Source organism: Mercenaria mercenaria, chromosome 8 (assembly GCF_021730395.1).
Source record: "Mercenaria mercenaria strain notata chromosome 8, MADL_Memer_1, whole genome shotgun sequence".
NCBI classification, from domain to species: domain Eukaryota; kingdom Metazoa; phylum Mollusca; class Bivalvia; order Venerida; family Veneridae; genus Mercenaria; species Mercenaria mercenaria.
The window spans coordinates 8,546,051-8,563,412 of NC_069368.1; the positions used below are offsets into that span (position 1 = coordinate 8,546,051).

General features: G+C 38.3%; 1 protein-coding gene across 4 annotated transcripts in view; it reads left to right on the top strand.

Annotated features, from left to right (window-relative positions):
• Window positions 1-17,362, top strand: part of LOC123523096 (TP53-binding protein 1-like) — a 92,681-nt gene that overhangs the window by 60,547 nt on the left and 14,772 nt on the right. For all 4 annotated transcript variants that reach the window (XR_008371970.1, XM_053549340.1, XM_053549339.1 and 1 more), the window contains exons 25-35: window positions 316-459; window positions 1,246-1,330; window positions 3,640-3,728; window positions 4,462-4,540; window positions 4,978-5,166; window positions 8,550-8,680; window positions 10,058-10,246; window positions 10,592-10,669; window positions 13,985-14,149; window positions 14,621-14,712; window positions 15,599-15,727. Coding sequence is in view for 3 of the 4 variants with exons in the window: in XM_053549340.1 (XP_053405315.1) it covers window positions 316-459; window positions 1,246-1,330; window positions 3,640-3,728; window positions 4,462-4,540; window positions 4,978-5,166; window positions 8,550-8,680; window positions 10,058-10,246; window positions 10,592-10,669; window positions 13,985-14,149; window positions 14,621-14,712; window positions 15,599-15,727 (1,370 nt within the window). In the remaining variant the exon portion in view is untranslated. The remainder of the gene's footprint in view (window positions 1-315; window positions 460-1,245; window positions 1,331-3,639; window positions 3,729-4,461; window positions 4,541-4,977; window positions 5,167-8,549; window positions 8,681-10,057; window positions 10,247-10,591; window positions 10,670-13,984; window positions 14,150-14,620; window positions 14,713-15,598; window positions 15,728-17,362) is intronic.

Here is a 17,362-nt window from a genome sequence, read left to right on the forward strand (position 1 = left end):
GTTTAACTTTATATATCACTCCTTAAATTGAAACTATTTCAGTAATGTGCTAGACCGTATTTAATTTATAAATGTTGTCAAATTTTTGTAACACTTCTTTAACTTAATATAACAAAATGATGCACATGAAGTTTGTTTGATAAATGCTGGATCATTTGCTGCTAATCACCGAGGGTTTGAAACCCCACTTGTTTCATGTTAGGAAGGTTTGTCTTGAGGACCACCATCATTTAAGTTGCAAAGTCATTAGAACCCAAGTAAAACAATGAAGAAAGTTGATTATCTGGAAGGTTTGAAAATGTTGGTGTATTTCAGATGTACAGACACCTTTGGGTTCGACCATCAACAAGACAAGCAGTTACCTACACAGTAGAACATCGAGTGTGGAAAGTCCCAAAACTTCAGACTCCCTCTTCTCAACAAGTTCTGATGAAAATAAGAAATCAACATCTAACCTTGGTATGAAACTTATGCTTGGAGATTCAACTTCAAATCAATATAACTTGCAAGAGGGAAGAAAAAATTATTTGTGGATGACAAAAGGTTTTTAGATGTCATAGTGAATACAATATGCTATGGTTGCCCAGACAAGAGGTGTTGGCCTACTTAAGATTGTCATCCATGGCTACTACGGTTGTTGTTGAGGAATTGACCGTGCTACCATGTGTAACAAGTCAACCAATGAAATCTGTACAAATAACTGTTTCTTTTTTCACACACCTTAGTACTGGGAACAAACAAGCACTAGGTTGACTGCATGCTAGTGTGGTGCTGAATCAGCGTATGTCAACAAATGAACATAGCCACTTCTATTCCTACATCTGTCCACCAGGTTAACAATACTCACCGTTGGATGTAGACCATGATGTTAATGGTCATAAGAAAACTCTTTAGGTTCATGTAAAATTTGTTTGAGTGTCAGTTTAATATACACTTTGATTTATAACTACATACAGTAATATTGGCAATGTTTTTATTTTTTCTCAAAATTTTGCAATCTGACACCCAAATTCAGAAAACACATCAATAATATGCTGCATTATATGTCTATGTGGCTACCTAAATATGTCTTAAGACCCTCAAAATCATGAAATAACAGTAACTCATACGTTATCTTATCTGAAGTATTTAAACAGTAACATATACATTATCTTATCTGAAGTAACAAAACAGTTTATACTGAAAAAAAATTTCAGCAGAAAACAAGAAAAAAACCTTGCAGAATGAACTTTGTTTGTGTTATAGGTAACAGTCGAACACGGAAGAAATCCATGGAAGATTCAAGTACAGATAATTCTACCAAACAGAACAGGTCCAGTGATCAAGTCAGGTAAGTGCAGATAACTCTACCAAACAGAACAGGTCCAGTGATCATGTCAGGTAAGTGCAGATAACTCTACCAAACAGAACAGGTCCAGTGATCATGTCAGGTAAGTGCAGATATCTCTGCCAAACAGAACAGGTCCAGTGATCAAGTCAGGTAAGTGCAGATATCTCTACCAAACAGAACAGGTCCAGTGATCAAGTCAGGTAAGTGCAGGTAACTCTACCAAACAGAACAGGTCCAGTGATCAAGTCAGGTAAGTGCAGATATCTCTACCAAACAGAACAGGTCCAGTGATCAAGTCAGGTAAGTGCAGATATCTCTACCAAACAGAACAGGTCCAGTGATCAAGTCAGGTAAGTGCAGATAACTCTGCCAAACAGAACAGGTCCAGTGATCAAGTCAGGTAAGTGCAGGTATCTCTGCCAAACAGAACAGGTCCAGTGATCAAGTCAGGTAAGTGCAGGTATCTCTGCCAAACAGAACAGGTCCAGTGATCATGTCAGGTAAGTGCAGGTATCTCTGCCAAACAGAACAGGGCCAGTGATCATGTCAGGTAAGTGCAGATATCTCTGCCAAACAGAACAGGTCCAGTGATCATGTCAGGTAAGTGCAGGTAACTCTACCAAACAGAACAGGTCCAGTGATCATGTCAGGTAAGTGCAGGTAACTCTACCAAACAGAACAGGTCCAGTGATCAAGTCAGGTAAGTGCAGATACCTCTACCAAACAGAACAGGTCCAGTGATCAAGTCAGGTAAGTGCAGATACCTCTACCAAACAGAACAGGTCCAGTGATCAAGTCAGGTAAGTGCAGATACCTCTACCAAACAGAACAGGTCCAGTGATCAAGTCAGGTAAGTGCAGATACCTCTACCAAACAGAACAGGTCCAGTGATCAAGTCAGGTAAGTGCAGATACCTCTGCCAAACAGAACAGGTCCAGTGATCAAGTCAGGTAAGTGCAGATATCTGTGCCAAACAGAACAGGTCCAGTGATCATGTCAGGTAAGTGCAGATATCTCTGCCAAACAGAACAGGTCCAGTGATCATGTCAGGTAAGTGCAGATATCTCTACCAAAACAGAACAGGTCCAGTGATCATGTCAGGTAAGTGCAGGTAACTCTACCAAACAGAACAGGTCCAGTGATCATGTCAGGTAAGTGCAGGTAACTCTACAAAACAGAACAGGTCCAGTGATCAAGTCAGGTAAGTGCAGGTAACTCTACAAAACAGAACAGGTCCAGTGATCATGTCAGGTAAGTGCAGATATCTCTACCAAACAGAACTGGTCCAGTGATCAAGTCAGGTAAGTGCAGGTAACTCTACCATACAGAACAGGTCCAGTGATCAAGTCAGGTAACATTCTCATTCTACATAGGTTCAACATGTCCAGTGATCAAGTCAGGTAAGTGCAGATATCTCTACCAAACAGAACAGGTCCAGTGATCATGTCAGGTAAGTGCAGATATCTCTACCAAACAGAACAGGTCCAGTGATCAAGTCAGGTAAGTGCAGATATCTCTACCAAACAGAACAGGTCCAGTGATCAAGTCCGGTAAGTGCAGATAACTCTACCAAACAGGACAGGTCCAGTGATCATGTCAGGTAAGTGCAGATATCTCTACCAAACAGAACAGGTCCAGTGATCAAGTCAGGTAAGTGCAGATATCTCTACCAAACAGAACAGGTCCAGTGATCATGTCAGGTAACATTCTCGTTCTACATAGGTTCAACATGTCCAGTGATCAAGTCAGGTAAGTGCAGATATCTCTACCAAACAGAACAGGTCCAGTGATCAAGTCAGGTACGTGCAGATATCTCTGCCAAACAGAACAGGTCCAGTGATCAAGTCTGGTAAGTGCAGATAACTCTACCAAACAGAACAGGTCCAGTGATCAAGTCAGGTAAGTGCAGGTAACTCTACCAAACAGAACAGGTCCAGTGATCATGTCAGGTAAGTGCAGATATCTCTACCATACAGAACAGGTCCAGTGATCAAGTCAGGTAACATTCTCATTCTACATAGGTTTAAAATAGTCCCTAGACAAACCTCCGATTTCTTTCTTTAAAAAAAAAACCGAAACATTTCTACTAAATAGAGGTCAGTTTTGAAATGAACTGGGCCACATTTTTCATAGAGGAATTTGAGTAATTCTCAAAAGATTTTTCACTCTTCAGCTGAAACATAATTAAACTAAACGTGCAAGAGGTTCAACCAAGGAAAGAACGGACAAACAGAAATTTTGTAATTTTGCCAGTCTATTTGGTTAAACATTCATTTGACATGCTTTGAAGTTTGTAATTGATATTTCAGCACTGAGATTCCTGACCAAGAACAACTTGTAAGTTCATCCAGTACTCCTGAGGAGCCAGGGACCATTGTAACAAGTGATGGAAAAATTGGTAAATATGAGCCGCGTCATGTGAAAACCAACATAGTGGCTTTGCGACCAGCATGGATCCAGACCAGCCTGCGCATCCGCCCAGTCTGATCAGGATCCATGCTGTTCGTTAACAGTTTCTATAATTGCAATAGGCTTTGAAAGTGAATAGCATGGAGCCTGACCAGACTGCGCGGATGTGCAGGCTGGTCTGGATCCATGCTGGTCGTACACCCACTATGTTGGTTTTCTCATGGCGCGGCTCATATATCCCTTAGTAGGTTTAGTAAAACATTAATTGTTTCAAGCTGCCAGGGGAGAAGCAACATACCAGGATTATCCATGGTTTCCAGTTAAGCAAAGATAAAAATACACATTCTGTAAGGAAGATGGCAGTGGAGCGCATGATATGGTAGAATCGGCCTTGGTACTTGAGCCTTTGATGCTCAAGCGAGCAGTGTTTCCCTTGATGCAAATTTTTTTTATAAAAGTGGAAGCTGGTGTCTTGGAATGAATTGTTCTTGCTGAAGTTACAAGTAGCTTGTTATTTCTTATTCATGAGTTTTGTTCAGGCATATAATGACTTCCGCTTTTCGAGAAGTTAACACCTGGTTCAACGAATCACGTCTTTAAATCCAGTTTGTCGAAATAAACATTGCTGTTGGTAAATGTGAAACAAAATCATTTTATGTTTAAAACAGTCTAGAGAAATGATAAAAAGTCAAAATATGAAAATGGAAATGTATTTCTTGCAGGATCAAAAGTGATGGCCAAATGGAAAGATGGCTTTTTCTATCCCGGAACCTTGAAATCAAGTGCTGATAGATATTTCAGGTAAGCTTCCTTGGTTGTGTCCTTGAATTTAATGCTAATCCTTGAAAAGTGAGGGGTCTCGACAGCCATGTGGTTAGGGTCAGTGACCTTTGAATAAGTTGCCCCTCTCCACTGTAGGTTGTAAACCTTGTTTGGGGTGTAGAAGTCTTCCCTGTTAGGGAACCATCCAGCTGGCTAAAGGAAGGTCAGTTGTTTAACCTAGGTGCCTGAAGTAATGCTAGGAGGGGCACCATGGTTCTTCTCCACCATCAAAAAGCCGGAAAGTCGCCAAATAACCTGTTATTTTCATTGTGACTTTAAACAAAAAGTGAAACTGACTAAAACCTAAAAACCTGAAAAAATACTTGTCAGCTGAGGCCCCAGTGGGGCTGCTTAAGAAGTTTATTGATAATTATGTTAACTAGACACATTTAAGTACATAAAAATGTATATTTCAGACATTCAGTCCATTTTGACGATGGGAGCAAGCTGCCTGTGAAGGCAGTGGACATTTTGCTGATCGAGAGACTGCCGCTTGGACAGAGTGTAATGGTGTTGACAGATGAGGGTGACTTTGAGAGTGGTCTGATTACCAAAATTGAGGATGATACTTACATTGTTGAAACTGACGAGGGGACTTCTCGCAGGTGCGATATTTTTCCCTACATATTTCCTACATTATTTTGATAATACAGATTTGCTTAGAAGTTATGAGTTAAAAAAAAAAAATAACACAATAAAAATATTTCTTTTTGTTGATTAGAATTAATTGAGTTCAGCCAATACTGCTGGTATTATTTGCCCCCAAAAGTCTGGTGGAGATATATTGCTTTTAGTCGGGCTGTCCCTCTGTCAAAACAAATATGGCCAATCTAACGGTATTCACCCTTCAAAAGCATTTTCATAATACCGGTACTTTGAAACAAATACTGTGAAATCATTATTATTCGTGGGGGATTTATTTTCGTGGATTTCGTGGTTCAGCTCGACCACGAAATTAAGTCTCAATGAACAAATTGTGCTCAAGTTGTGTGCATGTGGCAGTACTGACCTGCAGCTTTCGTGTAGTTTATGGAAGCTCCATCAGCAATAAACATAGGTATGCGTCGGAACAAAACCGACTTTCATTTAGACATTTACTCGTCATGCTCGTCAAAATTAAAAGTAGATACTGAAAATAGAATTTTGACATAGCGTCACGTGCCAACCGCACTATTATGCGGCTGTAATTTTAATTTTTTTGGGCCAGCTCTGCAATGTTTTACACTGGTTTTTATTTTTACTGACATGCAGTGAACTACTATTACTTCGGGGCTATTAAATATTATAAATTAATTGCTAGATTTGCGTCCAATGCATTATTATCCATTCGCATTACACCTTTCTTGGCAGGAAATAATAACACATGCTTAAGTTCAACAGCTTGTAATTTTATATGCAGACACGCATTCATTTTGAAAAAAAAAAACAACAAAAAAAAAACATTCGGATGAAAGTCTATTTTTGACACTTTTTAATTGGCGCCGACTTTTCTTATTGAATATTTCACAGTCTCATTAAATTTTACAAATTAGGGGTCGTATAATTATAGATAATGCAGTCGTTAATTAGCACATGATCACTCACTAATCTCCCGCGGCATAGATTGCAAATTCGGTAACCATGGTAGTGCTTTGACACTTGTAGGTTTCACATGTAAGAACAAAATGATATACTAGATCTTTTCCTGTGGAAATTATGAATTTTTTTTTCTTCAAAAATTGAAAATCCATGAATTTACGTTCCCACAAAACAGCCATCTTGGCCAAAACCACGAAATTTCGTGTCGACAAAATTAAATGACTTCACAGTATTTGTTGTAATGGCATGATATGTGGAAAGGAATTTTCAGACATGTCTGTTCGAAGTTGAAGTCAGTGAAATTAAAGGTCGGGATAGAGATTTCATTTGCACTCTGGATTTTATATTCTTTAACCCATTTTCAGATAATGTGACAGACATATTTATCTCATTTCAAACTTAACTATCTGTCATATTGGTTCAAAGTTTTTCAGTGAAATCAGAGGTCAGATAGGCAGTATTTCCTCTGGCTCTGTTTTTAGCTCACCTGTCACATAGTGACAAGGTGAGCTTTTGTGATCACCCTTCGTCCGTCATCTGTGCGTCCGTCCGTTCATGCGTGCGTGCGTCAACAATTTCTTGTCTGCACGATAGTGGTTTCATTTATTATTTTATTTTAACCAAACTTGCACACAACTTGTATCACCACAAGATCACGGTTCCTTTCTTGAACTGGCCAGATCCCATTACGGGTTCCAGAGTTATGGCCCCTGAAAAGGCCAAAATTAGCTAATTTGACCTTGTCTGCACAATAGCAGCTTTATTTATGATTTGGTTTTTACCGAACTGGCACACAACTTGTATCACCATAAGATCTTGGTTCCTTTCTTGAACTGGCCAGATTCCTTTATGGGTTCCAGAGTTATGACCCCTGAAATGGCCAGAATTAGCTATTTTGACCTTGTCTGCACAATACCAGCTTCATTTATTATTTAATTTTAACCAAACTTGCACACAACTTGTTTCACCATAAGATCTTGGTTCCTTTCTTGAACTTGCGAGATTCCTGTATGGGTTCCAGAGTTATGGCCCCTGAAAGGGCCAGAATTAGCTATTTTGACCTTGTCTGCACAATAGCAGCTTTGTTTATGATTTGAATTTAATCAAACTTGCACAAAACTTGTGTCACCATAAGATCTCGGTTCCTTTCTTGAACCGACCAGATCCCATAATGGGGTCCAGAGTTATGGCCCCTGAAAGGGCCAAAATTAGCTATTTTGACCTTGTCTGTACAATAGCAGCTTCATTTATGATTTGATTTTAACCAAACTTGCACACAACTTGTATCACCACAAGATCTTTCTTCCTTTCTTGAACTGGCCAGATTCCATCATAGGTTCCAGAGTTATGGCCCCTTTAAGGTCCAAAATCGGCTATTTTGGCTTTTGCAGCCATATAGAAACTTCATTTATGGTTTTATTTGATACAAACTTCCAAAATATCTTCAACAACAATAAATCTTGGATTCCATGACAAATCAGATCCAGTCGTAGGTTCCAGAGTTATTTTATATCTGATTACCTCCCCTGATTGTAATCAAAATGGATTTATATCAGTAAGTACTTACAGGACTTATTTGAAATTTCATTATTGTTATTAGTTGGACTGAGACAATCAGGGTAGATAACTATGGCCTGATTTTATGTCAAATTACCTCCCTTTATTTCAAATTAAAATGGGTATATCTCCGTAACTAATGAAGATACTGATCTGAAATTTCATTTATGCCAACAGATTTATTTTGGCAGATCCTTCTTTTGTTCACTTACAATATATATTTTTTTTAATTACTTCCCTTTTACGTAACTATAAATAGCTTATTTTAGTAACTTTTTTATTATTGGCCATAGGGAAAAACCGAGACCACTTTTCTGTGGTACAACATGGATGGTGCCTCCAATTTTAGGTGTATTTTGACATATCTATACCTTGTAAGAATTGTTTTTTCCTTTTGGTTAAATTTCTTCCCTTAGTTGTTCCTGTCCTTTGGATTTAGATATTTTTTCTGAGGACCTTCTTGTCCTCAAGTGCAATGATAACAGGTGAGCGATATAGGGCCATCATGGCCCTCTTGTTTTTTTTCAACCCCTTAGAGGATTTTCAAATAACTTGGTAAAAATGCTTCAAGTAATGAGACAAAGTGTAGACTTTTTTCAGTCATGTCTGTTGAAAACCATCTCTGCATGCTGTGGTCATGTGTTACGTAAAAATAAAACACTGCTTTCTCGTGCACCAGGGCTGTTGAGCACAAAGTGGTTCCCAGCTGTATTTCCTGTTACATCGCTCAAAATCCTGGATCATTGATCATTTTATTGATCCTATTCACCCTTTCATTTAAACAAAGCAGTAAGAGCAGACATGAGCATTTTTGAAAGGGATTAATACTAGTTTATGTTATTTGTTATCACAGGTATACCTCCGGTCAGGTGATTCTATCAGCAGACCAAGCAGCATGCGTTATATCTGACCACGGCAGTGATGTTTTAATGCAGCTACAGGCACCAGCAGGTCTACCTGTTAATGTAGGGGATGTAAGCCTTGGTAAGGTCTACATTTATAACTTATTCTGCAGTATAAAACTAACAGATACTTTCTTGTATCATCCCTGTATGAAATATTGTTACTCAGTGCACAGTGCAACAAAACTTTGCTAGTCTCTAATCAAATTTAGTTTCCTTTGCTTGTTATGTAGAGGCATTAGTCAAGATGCTCTCCTATGGAGTTGATTGCCCAAATCTTGGCCACGTCCATTGTAGTTTGACATTGGGCAAGGCTCTTTATCACTATTTCTTCAGTCAACCAAACTAAGTGGGTACCAGCAAATTGCTAGGGGTAAGGTATAATTGTTTTAACTGTTCTTAAAAATAGGGCTTATAAAAAGCTATACAGAGCTTATGTTAGTCGTTTCACAAAGTGAAAGTAAATAAAGTTTAACATTACCATTTTTAGCTCAACTACTCGAAGAATAGGGGAGCTATCCTACTCGCCCCGGCGTCGGCATAAGCGTTAGGGTGAGCGTCACACAAATGTTGAAGTTTGCGTATCACCCCAAATATTTTCAAAGTCCATTGAGATATTGCTTTCATATTTTGCATACTTGTTTACCATCATGACCCCAGTCTGTAAAAAGTAGGAGGCAACTCTATCAAACATTTTGACTGAATTATGGCCCCTTTTTCGACTTAGAATAAATGTTAAAGTTTACGTACCACCCCAAATATTTTCAAAGTCCATTGAGATATTGCTTTCATATTTTGCATACTTGTTTACCATCATGACCCTGGTCTGTAAAAAGGAGGAGGCAACTCTATCAAGCATTTTGACTGAATTATGGCCCCTTTTCAACTTAGAATAAATGTTAAAGTTTGCGTACCACCCAAAATATTTTCAAAGTCCATTGAGATATTGCTTTCATATTTTGCATACTTGTTTACCATCATGACCCCAGTCTGTAAAAAGGAGGAGGCAACTCTATCAAGTATTTTGACTGAATTATGGCCCCTTTTCAACTTAGAATATGCTTATTGTAATGTTAAAGTTTTACTCATTGCTTATATTAAATATACTATCAAGCACTGAGAATGGTCGAGCGGGCTGTCCACTGACAGCTCTTGTAGGTTAACCCGATACAACCTCAGCCTGAAAATAAAAGAAAAATATCTGTGGGCTTGTATGCCATTAGATTATATAAGCAGGTTGCTTTAGGTCAGTGGATGACCTCTTCATTTGGGATCCACAGGTCAAAGGTTATGATCTGGAGACCTCTTCATGTGGGATCCACAGGTCAAAGGTTATGATCTGGAGACTGATTCTGCATCTATAGCAAATTCACAAATTTAAAGGGGGTTATTGTATTATTTAACCTCATGTTACAAAAAATGGTGCTATTTTAACATAAATTTTCTTGAAAATTTACAGAAAATTTGCTAGATGCTCCCAGAAGGTCAGCTAAGAAGACGTCTGCTGCAGAGGTGAAGGTTGAGGATGAAGGTCAAGGTCAGAGTGGCAGAAGTCGCAAGAGAAAACTTGATACCCTCAAACCACAGGCAACAAGTACACCTACTCCTAAAGGAAAGGCAGAGAGTGTAATCTCCAAGAGAAGAAAAAGTGAGAATATTGTCAAGTTCAGTCAGATTGTTACTGCTGTGGATTTGGAAATTTTATTGATGATTTTATTTTTGCTAATATTTGGGAATAATGCCATTTGCAAGTTCAGAATAGACTTGAATATTAATATCTGCAGCATGCCCAAAAAACAAACACATTCTTAACACCATAAATAAGAGTTTCAACCATGAAGTTGTGAGATAAAACATACTGGAAAATTGCCATATCTTCACATTTTTAAAAAATATATGAACAATGCTAGGACTAGAGAACCAAGTTGAATTTTGGAAAATGCTTTTATGAAGTTGTACTGTAAATATTATTTTTACTCCTCTAATATTACAGTGTTAACAGACAGTCCAATTGCTGGTATCCAGTCATCTCCAGTCACTGGGGGAAAATCTCTGAGAAAAACTAGAATTGGTACGAAATTTTTTTAACCATTCCTTAGTAGCTTTCAAAAAGAGTCTTTACTGCTTGTGTGGTCATGTAAGGAAGCCGCCCAGCTGCTTTTTGGTGAAATATTATGCACATGAGATTTAAGTAAATAATGATTTTACTTCTATTGAACTAGAATGATATTCAAAAGTGATATTTAATCAAACTTGTTTACAAAGATGTCTGTTGGTGGTGCCTAAAAGTGGTCTTTACTCCCAGAATAAAGTCTATAGCAAATGTTTGAATTACGAATGAAACTAGAACTTTGTTAAAGCCAGTTTGTCTGCGTCAGCAGGTGGTCTCTAGTACATGTTTGACTGTTAGAGGGATGGTTAAGTATACATAGACAAATGAGTTACTTATCTAGAGGTTTCAGGTTTAAATCTCTCAAGAAGATGGCTCTCCAGTACTCTGGTTACAAACAGAGGCATTTTTGTTCACTATCACTTTGGATTGAGCCTTGTTTTGAGTCCTCTAGTTTTTAGCTCATCTGATTTTTTGAAAAAAAATGATGAGTTATTGCCATCACTTGAGCGGTTGTCGGCGTCTGCGTCGGCGTTGCCTGGTTAAGTTTTATGTTTAGGTCAGCTTTTCTCCTAAACTATTAAAGCTATTGCTTTGAAACTTGGAATACTTGTTCACCATCATAAGCTGACCCTGTATAGCAATAAACATAACTCCATCTTGCTTTTTGCAAGATTTATGGCCCCTTTTGTACTTAGAAAATATCAGATTTCTTGGTTAAGTTTTATGTTTAGGTCAACTTTTCTCCTAAACTATCAAAGCTATTGCTTTGAAACTTGGAATACTTGTTCACCATCATAAGCAGACCCTGTACATCAAGAAACATAACTCCATCTTGCTTTTTGCAAGAATTATTGCCCCTTTTGGACTTAGAAAATCAGTTTTCTTGGTTAAGTTTTATGTTTAGGTCAGCTTTTATCCTAAACTATCAAAGCTATTGCTTTAAAACTTGCAACACTTGTTCACCATCATAAGCTGACCCTGTACAGCAAGAAACATAACTCCATCCTGCTTTTTGCAAGATTTATGGCCCCTTTTGTACTTAGAAAATATCAGATTTCTTGGTTAAGTTTTATGTTTAGGTCAACTTTTTCTCTTAAACTATCAAAGCTATTGCTTTAAAACTTGCAACACTTGTTCACCATCATAAGCTGACCCTGTACAGCAAGCAACATAACTCCATCCTTCTTTTTGCAATAATTATTGCCCCTTTTGGACTTAGAAAATCATTTTCTTGGTTGAGTATTATGTTTAAGTCAACTTTTCTCATAAACTATCAAAGCTATTGCTTTAAAACTTGCAACAGTTTTTCACCATCATAAGTGGACACTGTACATCAAGAAACATAACTCTATCCTGCTTTTTGCAAGAATGATGGCCCTTTTTAGACTTAGAAAATCATGGGTAGGACAATATTTCTATTATACAAAAAAAATCAGATGAGCGTCAGCACCCGCAAGGCTGTGCTCTTGTTTAGCTCACCTGTCACAAAGTGACAAGGTGAGCTTTTGTGATCGCGCGGTGTCCGTCGTCCCTCCGTGCGTCCGTAAACTTTTGCTTGTGACCACTCTAGAGGTCACATTTTTCATGGGATCTTTATGAAAGTTAGTCAGAATGTTCATCTTGATGATATCTAGGTCAAGTTTGAAACTGGGTCACGTGCCATCAAAAACTAGGTCAGTAGGTCAAATAATAAAAAAACCTTGTGACCTCTCTAGAGGCCATATATTTCACAAGATCTTCATGAAACTTGGTCAGAATGTTCACCATGATGATATCTAGGTCAAGTTGGAAACTGGGTCACGTGCCGTCAAAAACTAGGTCAGTAGGTCTAAAAATAGAAAAACCTTGTGACCTCTCTAGAGGCCATATATTTCACAAGATCTTCATGAAAATTGGTCAGAATGTTCACCTTGATAATATCTAGGTCAAGTTCGAAACTGGGTCACGTGCCATCAAAAACTAGGTCAGTAGGTCAAATAATAGAAAAACCTTGTGACCTCTCTAGAGGCCATATTTTTCATGGGATCTGTATGAAAGTTGGTCTGAATGTTCATCTTGACGATATCTAGGTCAAGTTTGAAATAGGGTCATGTGCGGTGAAAAACTAGATCAGAAGGTCTAAAAATAGAAAAACCTTGTGACCTCTCTAGAGGCCATATATTTCATAAGATCTTCATGAAAATTGGTCAAAATGTTCACCTTGATGATATCTAGGTCAAGTTTGAAAGTGGGTCACGTGCGGTCAAAAACTAGGTCAGTAGGTCAAATAATAGAAAAACCTTGTGACCTCTCTAGAGGCCATATTTTTCATGGGATCTGTATGAAAATTGGTCTGAATGTTCATCTTGATGATATCTAGGTCAAGTTTGAATGTGGGTCACGTGCCTTCAAAAACTAGGTCAGTAGGTCAAATAATAGAAATACCTTTGTGACCTCTCTAAAGACCATATTTTTCATGGGATCTGTATGAAAATTGGTCTGAATGTTCATCTTGATGATATCTAGGTCAAGTTCGAAACAGGGTCATGTGCGGTAAAAAACTAGGTCATTAGGTGTAAAAATAGAAAAACCTTGTGACCTCTCTCCATAAAAATTGGTCAGAATGTTCACCTTGATGATATCTAGGTCAAGTTTGAAACTGGGTCATGTGCCATAAAAAACTAGGTCAGTAGGTCAAATAATAAAAAAAAACCTTGTGACCTCTCTAGAGGCCATACTTTTCATGGGATCTGTATGAAAGTTGGTCTGAATGTTCATCTTGATGATATCTAGGTCAAGTTTGAAACTGGGTCAACAGCGGTCAAAAACTAGGTCAATAGGTCTAAAATTATTAAAATCTTTTGACCTCTCTAGAGACCATATTTTTCAATGGATCTTCATGAAAATTGGTCAGAATTTTTATCTTGATAATACCTAGGTCAAGTTCAAAACTGGGTCACATGAGCTCAAAAACTAGGTCACTATGTCAAATAATAGAAAAAACGACGTCATACTCAAAACTGGGTCATGTGGGAAGAGGTGAGCGATTCAGGACCATCATGGTCCTCTTGTTTTTCATGTGATAAATCTCTCCAGCAGAAGATCAGTGGTTCTACCCAGGTACCTGCCCATGCCTGAAGTTATGCCTACAGCGGCACCTTGGGTCTTTTTGTACCACTAAAACTGGAAACTCCACATATAACCTAAACTGGGTCAGTGCAACTTAAACTATGGGAAAAAATGTCATTTTCTTAAAAACAAACTTCGAATTACTTGTAGAATGTTTCATTCTAGGTTTATTTGGAAAAGATCTAGGACCAGTGCCGACAAAGAAAATTTTTAAAAATATCTACTTCCTACTGACCAATGTAGAGAAATCCAAAGAGCAAAATGATCAGGAGAAGAAACTGATTCAGGACACATCTCTAGATACATCAACTGATGAAAGTGCTGCTGAAGGTTTGTCAATCTTTTTTCATCAAAGACGTAATGAAATCAATTGTTTGATAATTCAGTTCTAGTTATTGGCCTTATATCACTAGCCCTAAATTACTGGGTTTTATACACTACTTGGGATACTGGATTCTTTTATGTGAAGAAGCTATCCAGCTGGCTTGTGGAAAGGTGTTTATTCTATCAAGGTGTCCACCCTTACCCAATATAATGTGCGGAAGAGCACCTTGGGTTTTCTTCCACAGTTACAGCTGCCATTTCATCTAAATTTTGTTTATATGACAAAAACTTCAAGTGCCCTGACCCCCATCTCACAAACCAACCCTCACCCCCTAGAAAATGTTATTAGATTATTGCAGATTGTATACTGCAGTTTCCATTGTTGTGTTGTGTATGGCTATCACAAAGTCTAAAATACAGATGTTAGAATTTGCATCGGTATACATTTGATAATTTTTTTGAGGTTGTATATTTTAGAGGAGACGAGTGTGCCATTTGACAAAGAACACTTGAAGCGTCAAGTTGAAGCAGGTGGTGGGACAGTGCTAGACAATCTGGACGAAAACCTGGTATCTTTCACTTTTGATTTAAATAAATTTTGTAATTTTGTTGGCTAAACAAGGTCATGGTTTGGCAATAGTGGCAATTTGATGTGGATTTAAATTTATGGATTTTCAAGTTTACAGTTTCATGGAATGACACATCCACAAAATTCTCAAAAATTAAGTCCTAACAAAAACAAATGATTTCACATTCCAAGCAGTTAACCATTTTAATGCTGCTTGTTTACAGTTGAGGGGCCTCTGTGTGGCTGACTGTTCAGGTCATTGACATCAAATCACTTGCCCCTCGCATATATGAGTTTGAACCCTGCTGGTGTTTTTATGTAAGGAAGTCAGCAAGCTGGCTTATGAAATGTCAGTGGTTCTACCCAGGTGCACTTTGTATCTTCCTACACCATTAAGATCTCTCATGTAATGATTATAAGTTATTAGCTTTGTATTGAGAGACATACAAGAGATTTGCAGCAGAAATATTGTGCGACTTGAGGAGCACTGTATTACTACACTAATGATCAAATGCATATTTCTCGATGTAAAGCTGATAATCTTCATATTACATTTGTATCTGCATATAATGTTATTAATATCGTATAAATTTTATGAATTTGTTCAATAGCCTGAATAATATTGACAGTACTGTTGTCAGTAAATTACATCACACATCTGATATAAAATTTAAACATTGTATGGAAAAATATTAAAGTTTCAGGTTCCATTATAACTTAAAGGAGAATAAAAACAAGCATGTGATAATTGTTCAAATTTGTACCTGTTGATACTGAATGACACTTCCTTGTTTGACACATATTTTATTGTTTTTCCATGAAACATTGTTTGTATTGCTAAAAAGATGTTATATGTATGGATGTTATAGACGGATTTAAATTTTCAGATTTCTAAGGGAAAGAGAAGAATCATACTGTTGTCGTCAACATATCAGCGGACCATTAAATACCTGCAGTGTTTGGCATGCAGTATTCCTTGTCTGTCACATATGTGGGTCGTAGACTCTTGTACGCAGGCAAGTATATTCTTTTCTCACGGTATTTTTATGTCTCCCCCAGGAGACATATTGTTTTTGCCCTGTCCGTCCGTACGTCACACTTCATTTCCGAGCAATAACTGGAGAACCAATGACCTAGAACCTTCAAACTTCGTAAGGTTGTAGGGCTGCTGGAGTAGACGACCCCTATTGTTTTTGGGGTCACTCCATCAAAGGTCAAGGTCACAGGGGCCTGAACATTGAAAACCATTTCCGATCAATAACTAGAGAACCTCTCGACCCAGAATGTTGAAACTTCATAGGATGATTGGTCATGAAGAGTATATGACCCCTATTGATTTTGGGGTCACTCCGTCAAAGGTCAAGGTCACAGGGGCCTGAACATTGAAAACCATTTCCAATCAATAACTAGAGAACCACCTGACCCAGAATGTTGAAACTTGATAGGATGATTGGTCATAAAGAGTAGATGACCCTTATTGATTATGGGATCACTCCGTCAAAGGTCAAGGTCACAGGGGCCTGAACATTGAAAATTATTTCTGATCAATAACTAGAGAACCACTTGACCCAGAGTGTTGAAACTTCATAGGATGATTGAACATGCAAAGTAGATGACCCCTATCGAGTTTGGGGTCACTCCATTAAAGGTCAAGGTCACAGGGGCCTGAACATTGAAAACCATTTCCGGTCAGTAACTTGAGAACCACTTGACCCAGAATGTTGAAACTTAATAGGATGATTGGTCATAAAGAGTAGATGACCCCTAACGATTTTGGGGTCACTCTGTGAAAGGTCAAGGTCACAGGGGCCCGAACATTGAAAACCATTTCCGGTCAGTAACTTGAGAACCACTTGACCCAGAAAGATGAAACTTGAAAGGATGATTGGTCATGCAGAGTAGATGAACCCTAACGATTTCAGGGTCACTCTGTTAATGGTCAAGGCCACAGGGGCCTGAACATGGAAAACCATTCGTAAGGTTGTAGGGCTGCTGGAGTAGACGACCCCTATTGTTTTTGGGGTCACTCCATCAAAGGTCAAGGTCACAGGGGCCTGAACATTGAAAACCATTTCCAATCAATAACTTGAGAACCTCTCGACCCAGAATGTTGAAACTTCATAGGATGATTGTTCATGCAGAGTAAATGACCCTTATTGTTTTTGGGGTCACTCCGTTAAAGGTCAAGGTCACAGGGGCCTGAACATTGATAACCAGTTCCGATCAATAACTTGAGAACCACTTGACCCAGAATGTTGAAACTTCATAGGATGATTGAACATGCAGAGTAGATGACCTCTTTTGATTTTGGGGTCAGTCTATGTAGGTCACAGTGGCCTGTTCATGTAAAATCATTTTTTGGAAATAACTTGAGAACCACTTGACCTACAATGTTGAAACTTAATAGGATGATTGGACATGCAGAGTAGATGACCCCTATTTATTTTGAGGTCACTTGATCAAGGTCAAGGTCACAGGAGCCTGAACAGTGACTTGAGAACCACTAGGGCACGAGTGTTAAAATTTAGAGGGATGACTGGACATGCCAAGTAGATGATCCCTATGGCAGCCAACCATAGTGTCTCTTTGACTTTCGCTCCTGACCCCTATTGACTTCTTGCCTATAGGACTTTGCATTGGGGGAGACATGC